Source organism: Podarcis bocagei (assembly GCF_964188305.1).
Source record: "Podarcis bocagei genome assembly, chromosome: 5".
In the NCBI taxonomy this organism is placed as follows: Eukaryota; Metazoa; Chordata; class Lepidosauria; order Squamata; family Lacertidae; genus Podarcis; species Podarcis bocagei.
The window spans coordinates 2,189,509-2,204,558 of NC_138129.1; the positions used below are offsets into that span (position 1 = coordinate 2,189,509).

Below are 15,050 nucleotides of genomic sequence, written 5' to 3' on the forward strand. Positions count from 1 at the left end.
ACTCCTTGGCAGCAAATTCCACTGTCGAACAGCTCTTACTGTCAGGAAGTTCTTCCTCATGTTTAGGTGGAATCTTCTTTCTTGTAGTTTGGATCCATTGCTCCGTGTCCGCTTCTTTGGAGCAGCAGAAAACAACCTTTCTCCCTCCTCTATGTGACATCCTTTTATATATTTGAACATGGCTATCATATCACCCCTTAACCTCCTCTTCTCCAGGCATTCACACCCTTCCATTGAAGAAAAAGGAACTCAAGTTTCTCCCCCTTCTTCATTCAATCCCCACAACAACCCTCTGGGGCAGGGCAGGCTGAGAGGCAGTGAGTGGCCCAAGGTCACCCAGTGAATGAATGAATTTTATTATTATGGTCACAGACCATAATATGCTGTGATCACCAATAGTCAGCATGGATTTCTGAAAAATAAGTCATGTCAGACTAACCTGATCTCGTTTTCTGACAGAATTACAAGCCTGGTAGATGAAGGGAACTCAGTGGATATAGCCTACCTTGATTTCAGCAAGGCATTTGACAAGGTGCCCCATGATGTTCTTGTAAAGAAGCTGGTAAAATGCGGTCTTGACTATGCTACCACTCAGTGGATTTGTAACTGGCTGACTGACCGAACCCAAAGGGTGCTCATCAATGGTTCCTCTTCATCCTGGAGAAGAGTGACTAGTGGGGTGCCACAGGGTTCTGTCTTGGGCCCGGTCTTATTCAACATCTTTATCAACAACTTGGATGATGGACTCAAGGGCATCCTGATCAAATTTGCAGATGACACCAAACTGGGAGGGGTGGCTAACACCCCAGAGGACAGGATCACACTTCAAAACGACCTTGACAGATTAGAAAACTGGGCCAAAACAAACAAGATGAATTTTAACAGGGAGAAATGTAAAGTATTGCACTTGGGCAAAAAAAATGAGAGGCACAAATACAAGATGGGTGACACCTGGCTTGAGAGCAGTACATGTGAAAAGGATCTAGGAGTCTTGGTTGACCACAAACTTGACATGAGCCAACAGTGTGACGCGGCAGCTAAAAAAGCCAATGCAATTCTGGGCTGCATCAATAGGAGTATAGCATCTAGATCAAGGGAAGTAATAATGCCACTGTATTCTCTTCTGGTCAGACCTCACCTGGAGTACTGTGTCCAGTTCTGGGCACCACAATTCAAGAAGGACACTGACAAACTGGAACGTGTCCAGAGGAGGACAACCAAAATGGTCAAAGGCCTGGAAACGATGCCTTATGAGGAACGGTTAAGGGAGCTGGGCATGTTTAGCCTGGAGAAGAGGAGGTTAAGGGGTGATATGATAGCCATGTTCAAATATATAAAAGGATGTCACATAGAGGAGGGAGAAAGGTTGTTTTCTGCTGCTCCAGAGAAGCGGACACGGAGCAATGGATCCAAACTACAAGAAAGAAGATTCTACCTAAACATTAGGAAGAACTTCCTGACAGTAAGAGCTGTTCGACAGTGGAATTTGCTGCCAAGGAGTGTGGTGGAGTCTCCTACTTTGGAGGTCTTTAAGCAGAGGCTTGACAACCATATGTCAGGAGTGCTCTGATGGTGTTTCCTGCTTGGCAGGGGGTTGGACTCAATGGCCCTTGTGGTCTCTTCCAACTCTATGATTCTATGATTCTATGACCAGTTCCAGGTTACTTACAATATCAGGAAAATCATAAAACACAACAGGGATACATTGAATTGCAGTTGAGTACAACAGAGGCAATTCAGATGTAGCGGCAATTAAGATATACTGATTTTTTTGCTCTATAAGACTCACTTTCTCCCTCCTAAAGGTAAGGGGAAATGTGTGTGCATCTTATGGAGCGAATGCAGGCTGCGCAGTTATCCCAGAAGTCAGAACAGCAAGAGGGATTGCTGCTTTCACTGCGCAGGGATCCCTCTTGCTGTTCTGGCTTCTGGGATTCAGAATATTCTTTTTCTTGTTTTCCTCCTCCAAAAACTAGGTGCGTCTTGTGGTCTGGAGCGTCTTATAGAACAAAAAATACGGTGTGTGTGTGTGTGTGTGTGTGTGTGTGTGTGTGTGTAAGTGTAATAAATCTTATTACAGAATAATCTCAGAAACAACCCAAACATTATAATTAAAGAAGCAGACAAAGGTGGAGCTGTTGTCATCATGAACAAAACTGACTACATTCAGGAGGCTCACAGACAACTTTCCAATACCGCCTTTTACACAAAATTGGACTCAGACCCCACACAAGAATACAAGAAAGAACTGAACAAGATTGTTAAGGAGCTACCCCCACACATCCAAGAACAGATCCTCACCAACACACCAACAGAACCTCGACCAGGAACTTTCTATCTTCTACCTAAAATACACAAACCAGGAAATCCAGGACACCCCATCATTTCAGGTATTGGCACTATTACAGTGGGTGTCTCCGGTTATATGGACTCTGTTCTGAAACCATATGCCATCAGTGCTCCCAGCTATGTACGTGACACCACAGATTTTCTGAGGAAAATACAATCTTTAAATAATCTTCCCAACAATACTATACTAGCTACTATGGACGTGGAATCTCTGTATACCAACATCCCACACAACGATGGTTTACAAGCTATAAGGAACACCATTTCAGATAAAACCACAGCGGACCTTGCCACCAAACTCTGCCAATTTGTCCTTACCCACAACAACTTCAAATTCGGTGACGACCTGTTCCTTCAGATCAGCGGCACAGCAATGGGCACCCGCATGGCCCCACAGTATGCCAACATCTTCATGGCAGATTTAGAACAATGTTTCCTAAACTCCTACCCACTCAAACCTCTCTTGTACCTGCGATACATTGACGATATTTTTATCATCTGGACACATGGTCAACAGACCCTGGACACCTTTCACCAGAAATTCAATGATTTTCACCCCACAATCAACCTTACAATGAATCAATCTATGCAAGAAATACATTTTTTGGACACTACTATAAAAATACAGGATGGACGCATAGACACCACCTTATAACGCAAACCAACTGACCAACAAACATATCTACATGCCTCTAGCTACCATCCCAAACATACCAAACAGTCCATCGTATATAGCCAGGCGCTACGTTACAGCCGCATCTGTTCCAATTCTACAGACAGAGACTCTCACCTAAGAGATCTACAGCAAACCTTTTCAGAACTAAAATACCCAGCAGATGAAGTTAGACAACAGATCAACAGAGCCAGACTGATACCCAGAGAGAACTTGCTGCAAGACAGACCCAAAAAAGAAAATAACAGAACACCACTAGTCATCACATACAGCTCCCAAGTTAAAACAGTTCAACGCATCATCAGAGATCTACAACCTCTCCTGGACAATGACAGTTCTCTTTCTCAAGCTCTGGGAGGAAGACCTTTCATTGCCTACAGACAGCCACCCAATCTTAAACAACTCCTAACCCACAATAATACTACAACCAGACTTAACACGGACACTGGCACCAGAGCCTGCAATAAACCCAGATGCCAACTTTGCTGCCACATACACCCGGACAACACCATTACTGGCCCCAACAACATCACACATACCATCTCGGGACTATTTAATTGCTCATCGTCTAACATTGTGTATGCCATCAAATGCCAACAGTGTCCTTCAGCTCTCTATATTGGACAAACAGGCCAAACCTTACGCCAAAGAATAAACGGACATAAATCTGACATCAAGAATCACAAAACAGAGAAACCAGTAGGAGAACACATCAATCTCCCAGGACATTCTATACAAGATCTCAAAGTAGCTGTTTTACTACAAAGGAATTTGAGAAATAGACTGGAAAGAGAAGCTGCTGAATTGCAACTCATTACCAAACTTAAAACCATGGAGAGACCTGGTCTGAACAGAGACATTGGATTCTTATCTCATTATACATGACTAAGCCATTTCTCACCTTCTCACCCCTTGCCTTTTCCTGTAAGACCTATTACAGTCGTTAAGAGTCGTCAACAGGCTCATCTCAGCTATCTGCCAATCTCCAATTCCCACCACCCTTCTGAGTAATACCCCTCCCCACCTTCTCACTATATAGAAGGATCTGGCAACTTCTGTTTCAGTGTATCTGAAGAAGTGTGCATGCACACGAAAGCTCATACCAAGAACTAACTTAGTTGGTCTTTAAGGTGCTACTGGAAGGAATTTTTTTATTTTGACTATGGCAGACCAACACGGCTACCTATCTGTGACTGTAATAAATCTTGATCACTAAAATATAACCAAAAATTATCATTTAAAACCTTAATCATTTTGGTAGTACAGCTTGTTCCCTACGTTTTATGGCAGTCACACAGAATTTGGCCACCCTGAGCGTAATCTCCAGATCCTTGTCTTCTACCAGGAGTTTTAGACATGGAAGTTCAGACCCATTTGGAGATTTTTGTTTAACAGTGAGCTTCATGGCTGAGTGGGGATTTGAAAGCTGGTGTCTCCCAGGTCCTAGTCTAACCACTTTAACCACTGTGCCACGCTGTCTCTCTCTAGCTGTAAATGCTCCCTGTTGTTTGGTGGTTCCTTTAACTCCATTAGGGGCAACCGAAAAGCCCCCCTCTTTCCAAGTGGTATAGAAATGCCAGCTTGCCAAATCTGTTGAGTCAGTGGGGGACCAGAGATTCTGGCTCCAGAGTGCGCCACACATCCCAGGCACACTCACTTCTGCAATGTGCAGGATTTGGCTTTTGGCACCAGTTCATTTCCGTGGGGATGTCTGAGAGTCCCTCTGTTTTGTCCCCCCTCTATGTTCTGCACCCACAGATCTCTGCAAGCTCCCTGTGGATTCTGGGCCCTGCTTGGCCCTCTTCCCCAAATTCTATTACAACCCACAAAACAAGACTTGCGAGATGTTTCATTATGGAGGCTGCGGAGGGAACGACAACCGGTTTGAGACCCAGATGGAATGCATTTGGAGATGCCGCAACCCAGGTCAGACCAAGGAAGGGGAGCAGAGGAGATGGGTGGGGTATAAATAAATTATTATTATTATTATTATTATTATTATTATCATCATCATCATCATCATCATCATCATCATCATCATTATCATTATCATTGACAAAGGGGGGAGCATTGTGCAGAGGACAGGTGGTCATCGGTCAGGGCCTCTTTAGCTGTGACTCCTGCATTGCAAAGGGGGTTGGACTAGATGACCCTTGGAGGTCCCTTACAACTCTACAGCTCTGAGATCCTATGATCCTATGACATTTGCTGGTGATACAAGCTGCAACAATGCACAGCCAACCTCCTGGGGCAGCCCTGGAAATCTGCAGTCCTTGCCCAGAATCCGCACCCCACTTAGCATTTCACAAAAGGAAATATTTTGGTTTCCTACTTTAAATGAGCTCGGGGCAGACCACCTTATCATTGCCGCTATTATTTCTGCTTTTGTTGCTTTTGCTTTAATTTCTTAAGTCCTTCTCATTATAAGGTCTCAGGTCTTGGTTACAGCAAGAGCAGATAACAGTACTAAAATCTGTTAAAATGATTTAAAAACAGAAGAATAGAGTGGGGTTGGTGGTGGCACCAGTGTGAGCATGAGCATCCTAGGAACATGAGAAGAGGCCTTCTGGATCAGGCCATGATTTGGCCCAATCCTGTTTTAAAGTCAGCCAAGTTGGTGGCTATCACTACCCCCCCCCCCATAGAAGCATATTTTATATAAACTAAACCACTCAGTATTCCATTATTAAATCCATCGAAACTTATTTACACTGCTGAATTTATCTTTATGCTGACCACGTTTTCAAATAAACACAATATTCCTCCACATACTCAATAAACATTTTCCAGTCTTCTTTAAACATGTGTTCTTCTTGTTCTCTTATTCTATATGTTAGGTCCGCAAGCTGGGCATATTTCAACTGTTTCAGTTGCATTCTTCTTTAGTCAGGTAAAGTTAAAGGGACCCCTGACCATTAGATCCAGTTGTGACCGACTCTGGGGTTGCGGCGCTCATCTCGCTTTATTGGCCGAGGGAGCCGGTGTACAGCTTCCGGGTCATGTGGCCAGCATGACTAAGCTGCTTCTGGCGAACCAGAGCAGCGCATGGAAATGCTGTTTACCTTCCTGCTGGAGCGGTACCTATTTATCTACTTGCACTTTGACGTGCTTTCAAACTTCTAGGTTGGCAGGAGCTGGGACCGAGCAACGGGAGCTCACCCCGTGGCGGGGATTCAAACCGCCGGCCTTCTGATCAGCAAGCCCTAGGCTCTGTGGTTTAGACCACAGCAATACTGGCATCCTTTCTTTAGTTGGGACTTTGCTCAATTTCCATTTGGGGGCTAACAAAATGTGGGCCATAGTAAGGGCATACATAAATAACCTTTTCTGACACCTGGGAATTTCAGTCTGAATTATCCCCAACCAAAAGGACTCTGGGTTTTTTGGAAAAGTATTTTTAAACATTTTTTTCCAGTTCATTATGAATTATTTCCCAGTACTCTTGCCCAAGCAACTTCAACCCTCCTGCCTGACCCTCTCACGTCCTTCCAGATATCTGTAAGCTGCCTAAGGAGACAGGCCCCTGCAAGGCAGCCATGCCCAGGTACTATTACAACCCCGCCACTAAAACCTGCGAAGTGTTCATTTACGGAGGCTGTGCGGGCAACGAGAACCGGTTTGAATCTCTCTCGGAATGTGAGCACGCCTGCAAGAAGCCGGGTAAGGATAATGAATTTATTATTTACATGCCACCCATCCGAGAGGTAGGCAAAAGAGTCTCTTGGCCTAAGCTTCTTGTCGTGGGTTCATTGCATGGCAAGTTCCCGCCCCCCCCCCAAGGAAATAAAGACACATGACACAATTATTATGATTAATGGGCTAAATAAGGCCACAACATTATTGGTTACAGGTGATGAGCGGTATTCGTTTAGACATTGGTCCTAACCGACCAGTGGCGTAGCGTGGGGGGTGCAGGGGGGGCCGGCCGCACCGGGCGCAACATCTGGGGGTTAGGGTTAGGGGGCGCAAATCCACGGGTTAGGGGGCGCAAATTACTTGCCTTGCCCCGGGTGCTGACAACCCACGCTACGCCACTGTAACCGACTATTTCTGACTTCAGCCTGTCCTCTAGAAGTCCAGGAAGGGTTAACCACTGGGAGGGGGAGTCCTGCTGGTGCACATCAACTAGGAACTCCCCCGGGGTCACCGCTAGGGGGCCTCCATAGGCTTTGGACAGGGCCCCTGGAATCCATTAATGGACTACCCTTCAATATGTGGGGCAGGTGATGGCACTACCTCCCCTCTTCCATCTACAGAACAATACCAATGCCTAACCACCAATACCAAGAAAGTTGTGACGATTTGCTACGAAGTAGGCGAAAACCAAGTGGCCGGTGCCAATTTCCCAAGTGGAAAAATTCAACGGCAACCAACAAAGGTCCATAGCAAGGTCCAGGAACAAAAACCTTAAAGGGTGGGAGGGTGGGAAACAGGAACAGCTGGAGGTGGCAAAAGAGGGAGATCCCCGGCCTGCGTTAAATAGGGCAGGCCATGCCCCCCAAGCCAGCTGATTGGCTGTCCAGGGGATGACGCGGCCAGGGATTCCCTCAATCGTGCGGAGGCTGAGAGCCAGCCGCAGCGCGTGTGGTGGGAGCGTGAAGCCTGCAACCCCACCTCCTTTTGTAGGCGGAAGTGGCTTTATCAGATATTGTCCCCTGAAATAACCTGCTTCCACTCTAACCGCGCAAAAGCCAAAGCCAAGGAACAGTGGCAGAGCATTGGGCCCAGGTGAGATCCCTGCTGGCATCCCCAGGTAAGACTGCGAGAGATGCCTGCCTGAAATCCTAGAGAAACAATTCTGCCAGTCAGTGTAGACAACACTGAAGTAGATGGACCAATGGCTTGGCAGCTTCCTCTGTTCCTGGAGCAAAAGGGTCACTTTGCTCACTAAACCCATGTTTAGATTTACTTATTTTATTAGCGTTTGTGATTGCTCTCTTGTTCCATTTATGGTTTCTATTGTCATTACAATTTCAAACTGTTTATTTATTTTTAACACTTTTCTGTATTTGAAGATTGCACAAAAATACAAAAAGCCATGAACATACATACCAAAAACTGACAAACAAAAAGAAAAAAGGAAAAGAAAACCTCTATACTATACATAAATGAAAACCAAAACCATCAGATTTTAAACTGTTTAATCCTGCCTCGTATGCAGCTGCAAGACATCCCCCCCACACACACACAGCAAGCTATTAAGTGGCCTTAAGTGTTTGCCCCACGTAGACACAGCCCACCCGAAGGCTGGGAGGTGAGTGAACTTGCTCCATTCTCTATAGGGGAAGCTGAAGGCTAAGGCTATTCTTGGGGTGGGGGCAGGGATTCCTACAAGGACAGCGGCAAACTGGGGAGCAGCAGCTGCCCCACACATTGTGGCCTTGGCTAATCTTCCCACCTTGTGCCCAAAGGTCACCCACCCACCCACCTCCCAGGGCAAGAACGAATGTTCGGCTGAGCAGCTCCTAGGATACAAGCATACATACATATTTTTATTTGTATGCCACTATTCCACAGTTCAAGCCATGTTCAAGGCGGCTTGCAACATGAAAAAATACATAATGGCAACATAAGAGAAGTACAGGGGTACCTCTGGATGTGAACGGGATCCGTTCTGGAGCCCCGTTCACACCCTGAGCAGAACGCAGCTTGTGTCTGTGCATGCGTGGGTCGCGATTCACCGCTTCTGTGCAAACACGTGATGTCATTTTGAGTGTCTGCGCATGCGCAAGCAGCGAAACCCAGAAGTAACCTGTTCTGTTACTTCTGTGTCACCGTGGAACGCAACCTGAAAACGCTCAACCTGAAGCGACTTTAACCCGAGGTATGACTGTAGTTCTAAAGTGTGGGGTGTGAAACACAAAGCAGTCAAATACAACATCCCTAGAGTGGACATAAAAAGAGGGCGTCTGGACCAGCCAGTCAGAACTTCCTGTTTCCTCCTGAGCTGGGACAGACTTCCTCTGCATGTGACTAGGGGTGGGCGTGGCCTCACCTGTGCAGGTAACAAAATACCTCAGCGGAGGCCGCCATCTCTCTCTCTCTCTCTGATTCCATTCGTCGAAGAAGCAACATTTGCTTAGCCTAAGATGCCCAGCCAAGAGAGGACAAAGGGACTGTCTCCTTATGGAATAGTTTCCAGGTGTATATTACTTTTGTAACTTACGTCTGCCTTCTGGGATCCATCTGTGAAAAGAGTGAGTGAGTGAGTAAACTCTTTTTATACTTTTATAGAAGACTCTGTCGTGTCTATTCTTTTCATGAGGGAATAAAAGGGGAATTACCAGGTAACTTATTTTAGAGGTTTATGCAAGCCTGGCATAAACACTATCTGCTGCACAAGTTTAAAAAAGGGGAATGTTACTCTGCTAAATTATAGAACTTGTTAACACAAGTTGGAAAGGATATACAGTCATACCTCATGTTACGTTCACTTCATCTTACGTTTCTTCAGGTTGCATCCTGCGGCGACACGGAAGTACTGGAAACGGTTACTTCCGGGTTTTGCTGCTCGCGCATGGGCAGAAGTGCAAAATGACATCATGCGTAGACGCGTCGCTGCAGGTTGCGTTCCTTTCATGTTGCGAACGGGCCTCTGGAACGGATCCAGTTCGCAACCAGAGGTACCGCTGTAATTAAACAATATATCCTCTCCTGCCTCCCTGAACATTCCCACATAAATAACAAATAAAGCATTAAAAATACACAAGCAAAGTGAACAATTTCCACATACATCACAACAAGGTCTCAAATAAAGATGCAAAAAAATAAGTAAATAGCAGCAACCCCCCCAAGCCTGCAACAAAAAACCCCAAGCAAGACCTCAGCCCGAGAGTCTGTTCAGCAGCCCTAGCTTTTGCAGCTGGAGTCAGTCCTGGCCCTGCCCTCCCAGGCCAGTTGGGGAAAGCCTGCAAGGCAGGGAGCAGGACTCCCAGGACTCCCAGCCAGGATGGTCTTGACGTGCCTTTGTTCCTGCCCAGAAGTCCCAGCTCCATTTCTCCCTCCCATCTCTCTTTGTTCTGCGGCTCCAGATATCTGCCGGCTGCCCAGCAATCCCGGAGAGGGGGACCACTCCATCCACCTGTTTTACTACAGCCGCCTTGGAGCAGGCTGCTACCCGTTCACCTACGGAGGCCACAAGGGCAACGCCAACAGGTTTGCAACGCTGGTGGAATGTGAGGAGACCTGCAGGGACCCAGGTAAGCGCTTGGTCCTTGCTGCGGGATCACATTCACCCAGTGCTATACCAGCTGCACTGGCTCCCGGTGGAGTACAGGGTCAGGTTGAAGGTGCTGGTTTTGACCTTTAAAGGCCTACGTAGCCTAGGACCCTCGTAACTACGGGACCGCCTCTCCTGGTCTGCCCCGCGGAGGACCTTACGGTCCACAAATGACAACATTTTGGAGGTCCCGAGCCTCAAGGTGGTTAGATTGGTCTCAACTAGGACCAGGGCCTTTTCAGTACTGGCCCCGATGTGGTAGAACGCTCTGTCCCAAGAGACCAGGGCCCTGCGGGATGTGACATCTTTCCGCAGGGCCTGCAAGGGCCTGTTTCGCCTGGCCTTTGGTTTGGACTCAGTCTGACTCTTATATTTCCCTCCCCTTATGGTCTTGATCCATGGGCTACTTTGAAAATGAGGCTGCATTTTAAATTGCATTTTAAACTGTATTTTAAATTGGGTTTTTTCCTATTATGTTTTTACTGTAATTTTACTGGTGTTAGCTGCCCTGAGCCTGGCTCTGGTCAGGGAGGGCGGGGTATAAATAAAATTTATTATTATTATTATTATTATTATTATTATTATTATTATTATTATGGCTCCCTCTCTCTCTCTGCATGACATTCCTCAGGGGTGTCCCAACCCCTAGGGGCAGAGAGAAGAGGCTTCATAGAAAGAAAAGTCGGAGTACAGTGATTAGGAAAGTAGGGTGGGGGCAGACCCTGTGGGGATACACTCTTTCACCATCGCCAGTGGCCTCCTATTTCTTCCACCAGCCTCTACCGTGAATCAGAAATGCCGTACATGACACTAGATATTGTGGACCTCCAGTGAGGCTGAATGTTGGGAGTTTCGGGACAGAGAAAAGAAAGTCCTTCGTCACACAGTGCAGAGTTAGACTGTGGAACTCCCTCCCACTGGAGGCAGGCAGGGCCACCAAGGTGGTTGGTTTTAAAAGAGGATTGGACAAAGTCACAGTGGAGAGGGCTGGGGCATCTAGTTGGCTACCGTGAGAACAGGATGCTGGACCAAATGGGCCTGATCCAGCAGGCTGCTCTTAAATAATAATAATAATAATAATAATAATAATAATAATAATAATAATAATAATAATAATAATAATAATTTATTATTTATACCCTGCCCACTCTGGGTGGCTTCCAACAAAATATTAAAATTAAATAACCTATTAAACATTAAAAGTTTCCCTAAACAGGGCTGCCTTCAGATGTCTTCTAAAAGTCTGGTAGTTGTTTTTCTCTTTGACATCTGGTGGGAGGGCGTTCCACAGGGCGGGTGCCACCACCGAGAAGGCCCTCTGCCTGGTTCCCTGTAGCTTTGCTTCTCGCAATGAGGGAACTGCCAGAAGGCCCTCGGTGCTGAACCTCAGTGTCCAGGCTGAGCGATGGGGGTGGAGACGCTCCTTCAGGTATACTGGACCGAGGCCGTTTAGGGCTTTCAAGGTCAGCACCAACACTTATGCAGTGGGCAGGGGCGAAACTAGGCTTTATTTCATCCCAGAACCTGCAAACTGATTTGTGCATATCCAACAGTGTCCCCCCCCCACCAGACCCCACCCCTTTCATTCTTTCTCACAGCTCAAAACCCAAGGCCCCTTCTGCTCTCTGGCTGCAGATATCTGCCAGCTTCCCCAGAAGCCGGGTCCCTGCAACACCTACGTCCAAAGGTTCTACTTCAACTCCACCAGCAGAGAGTGCACCCCTTTCGACTATGGCAACTGCAGGGGGAACCTAAATAACTTCCCCACCGAAGAGGAATGCCAGCTGGCCTGCAAGGGCCCAGGTGGGTCTCTGGGCAGATGCCGGGAGGGCGACTGAGGCTGCGCTCTGTCTCCACAGTGGATCGCTGACACCTGAGATGTATCTTTCAGTACCCACCCTATTTCTTGCCGTTATATTTTCTTTTAGTAATTGAAAGCTTTAATGTGCCATTTTAAATTGTCGCAACCCAGCCTGGGACCTTAGGGTGGGTGGCAATAAATTAAAATGCCATCGTCATCTGGTTCTACGCATTTGGTGAGGACGCGGTTGATCAAAAAGGCCTTTTGGGTTGTCGTTTTTTGAGAGCAGTACATGTGAAAAGGATCTAGGAGTCTTGGTTGACCACAAACTTGACATGAGCCAACAGTGTGACGCGGCAGCTAAAAAAGCCAATGCAATTCTGGGCTGCATCAATAGGAGTATAGCATCTAGATCAAGGGAAGTAATAGTGCCACTGTATTCTGCTCTGGTCAGACCTCACCTGGAGTACCGTGTCCAGTTCTGGGCACCACAGTTCAAGAAGGACACTGACAAACTGGAACGTGTCCAGAGGAGGGCAACCAAAATGGTCAAAGGCCTGGAAACGATGCCTTATGAGGAACGGCTAAGGGAGCTGGGCATGTTAAGCCTGGAGAAGAGGAGGTTAAGGGGTGATATGATAGCCATGTTCAAATATATAAAAGGATGTCACATAGAGGAGGGAGAAAGGTTGTTTTCTGCTGCTCCAGAGAAGCGGACACGGAGCAATGGATCCAAACTACAAGAAAGAAGATTCCACCTAAACATTAGGAAGAACTTCCTGACAGTAAGAGCTGTTTGACAGTGGAATTTGCTGCCAAGGAGTGTGGTGGAGTCTCCTACTTTGGAGGTCTTTAAGCAGAGGCTTGACAACCATATGTCAGGAGTGCTCTGATGGTGTTTCCTGCTTGGCAGGGGGTTGGACTCGATGGCCCTTGTGGTCTCTTCCAAGTCTATGATTCTATGAGAACGTAGGAGAATACTTTGCAATGAGTCAGCCCGTTCATTCTTCTGGGTCTTAGACAGGGGGCCTATCCTTACCCTACTGGAGATGCCATTGGAATTTGAACCCAGGAAACTTGGCATGCAAGGCAAGTGCTCTGTCACTGAGCTATGGCCTTTCTTCCCCTGTGCTGGACTTATTACTCAATCTGAGGATTGGCTTTATGCCTTTGAATTACCATTTTTGAGGAGTGTCGTGTCAGCCCCTTGAGTTCCTTGGGACGCAGCTTTTGAAAACAAAAATGCTTCATTGGACCCATCCCCTCCACGACCCGAGACGTCACAGACACCTGGCTGATCTCTTGCAGAGAAGCCCGGCTTCTGCCCCCCTCCGGACCCTGCCGATTGCCTGATGACCTGCCAGAAGGACTGTGACTGCCCAGGGGGCAAGAAGTGTTGCGGCAACCAGTGTGGTCAAGTGTGCAAGGAGCCCGTGAAAGGTGAGAGGCTGCGGGGTCAGGTTCGTGCTGCGGGGCTCCTGGCAAGCCCTTGGGGGGGGGGGTAACTCAGCCAGCTCCATGGCACACAAAGGGAGGGTGTGTGTGTGTGTGTGTGTGTGTGTGTGTGTGTGTGTGTGTGTTAGGGAAATGTCAGAGTTTGAGCTGCCTGGGTTAGACTCAAGAGACGGTTGTCAAGCAAGGTGCATCTTGATTCGAGGACCGCAATGTGCTCTGACTTACACCAAGAGCTAAAACACACTCCTCTTTCTACTAAGCATACATTGTGATGTTGCATTCTGAAGGCAAAGGAAGGACTAAAGGTAAAGGTAAAGGGACCCCTGACCATTAGGTCCAGTCGTGGCTGACTCTGGGGTTGCGGCGCTCATCTCGCTTTATTGGCCAAGGGAGCCGGCGTACAGCTTCCGGGTCATGTGGCCAGCATGACTAAGCCGCTTCTGGCGAACCAGAGCAGCGCAAGGAAACACCATTTACCTTCCCGCTGGAGCGGTACCTATTTATCTACTTGCACTTTGATGTGCTTTCGAACTGCTAGGTTGGCAGGAGCAGGGACCGAGCAACGGGAGCTCACCCCGTTGCAGGGATTCGAACCGCCGGCCTTCTGATCGGCAAGTCCTAGGCTCTGTGGTTTAACCCACAGCGCCACCCACATCCCTGGACCCTGATTAATTAGGAAGAAAGGACTGGACCCTGATTAATACAATAGACACGAGGCTTGACTAGCAAGACCCTGGGAGAAAGTGTGCATCCCACGCCCTGGCCCAGGCAGTTTTTATTAAGAAAAGAACTTTAACACAGCATTTGTAAGAACCAATCAGATTTCCTCTGAGCATTAAAAAAATCCCCATGTGGGGACAAAGTCAGATCAGAGGAAGCCTCTTAACCACAAAGACCTATTTACTATCTGAGCATGCATACATGTTCAGGCTAAATAAACAGGAACCAAGGAGGAATGCATTTAGCAAACCCTGGAGGTAAGGAAGGGAAAGACAGGCATTTTACCACCTCAGTGTGAACTCTGTTCCTGGCCCTAAGATCTACCTAAACAAAAGCTACATCAAATCTAACTCCTCCAAAGCTATCTCCTTATTTTTATGTACCCAGGATGCCTGGTGAAGCAACTGGTCTGTGTTAGAATGCTCAATACGTGACGGTCAGGCATAGAGAAAATGGGGCAGAGATGCAGAGGCTTGTGGCAGTGGCGTAGTGTGGGTTGTCAGCACCCGGGGCAAGGCAAGTAATTTGCACCCCCTAACCCGTGGATTTGCACCCCCTAACCCGTGGATTTGCGCCCCCTAACCCGTGGATTTGCGCCCCCTAACCCTAACCCCAGATGTTGCACACGGTGCGGCCCCCTGCACCCCCCACACTACGCCACTGGCTTGTGGAATCGATCAGAAATCATGTCAATGACCCAAACCCAGTCAAAGCGATGCTTTCACCGCTGACACAATGGCTTGCTTCATTTTTCATAATTCCTCAAAGCAATCCTATGTGACCACTACATTGTGTGACACAGCAATAGCAGGAATTTTCAACTCACACAATAG

General features: G+C 47.3%; 1 protein-coding gene across 1 annotated transcript in view; it reads left to right on the forward strand.

Annotated features, from left to right (window-relative positions):
- Nucleotides 1–15,050, forward strand: part of LOC308587729 (papilin-like) — a gene marked incomplete at its 5' end in the record, with an annotated part of 45,443 nt that overhangs the window by 21,064 nt on the left and 9,329 nt on the right. Inside the window, 5 exons of the mRNA XM_081195497.1 lie at nt 4,781–4,948; nt 6,515–6,682; nt 10,054–10,221; nt 11,877–12,044; nt 13,351–13,482. Of these exons, the coding sequence (XP_081051623.1) occupies nt 4,781–4,948; nt 6,515–6,682; nt 10,054–10,221; nt 11,877–12,044; nt 13,351–13,482 (804 nt within the window). The remainder of the gene's footprint in view (nt 1–4,780; nt 4,949–6,514; nt 6,683–10,053; nt 10,222–11,876; nt 12,045–13,350; nt 13,483–15,050) is intronic.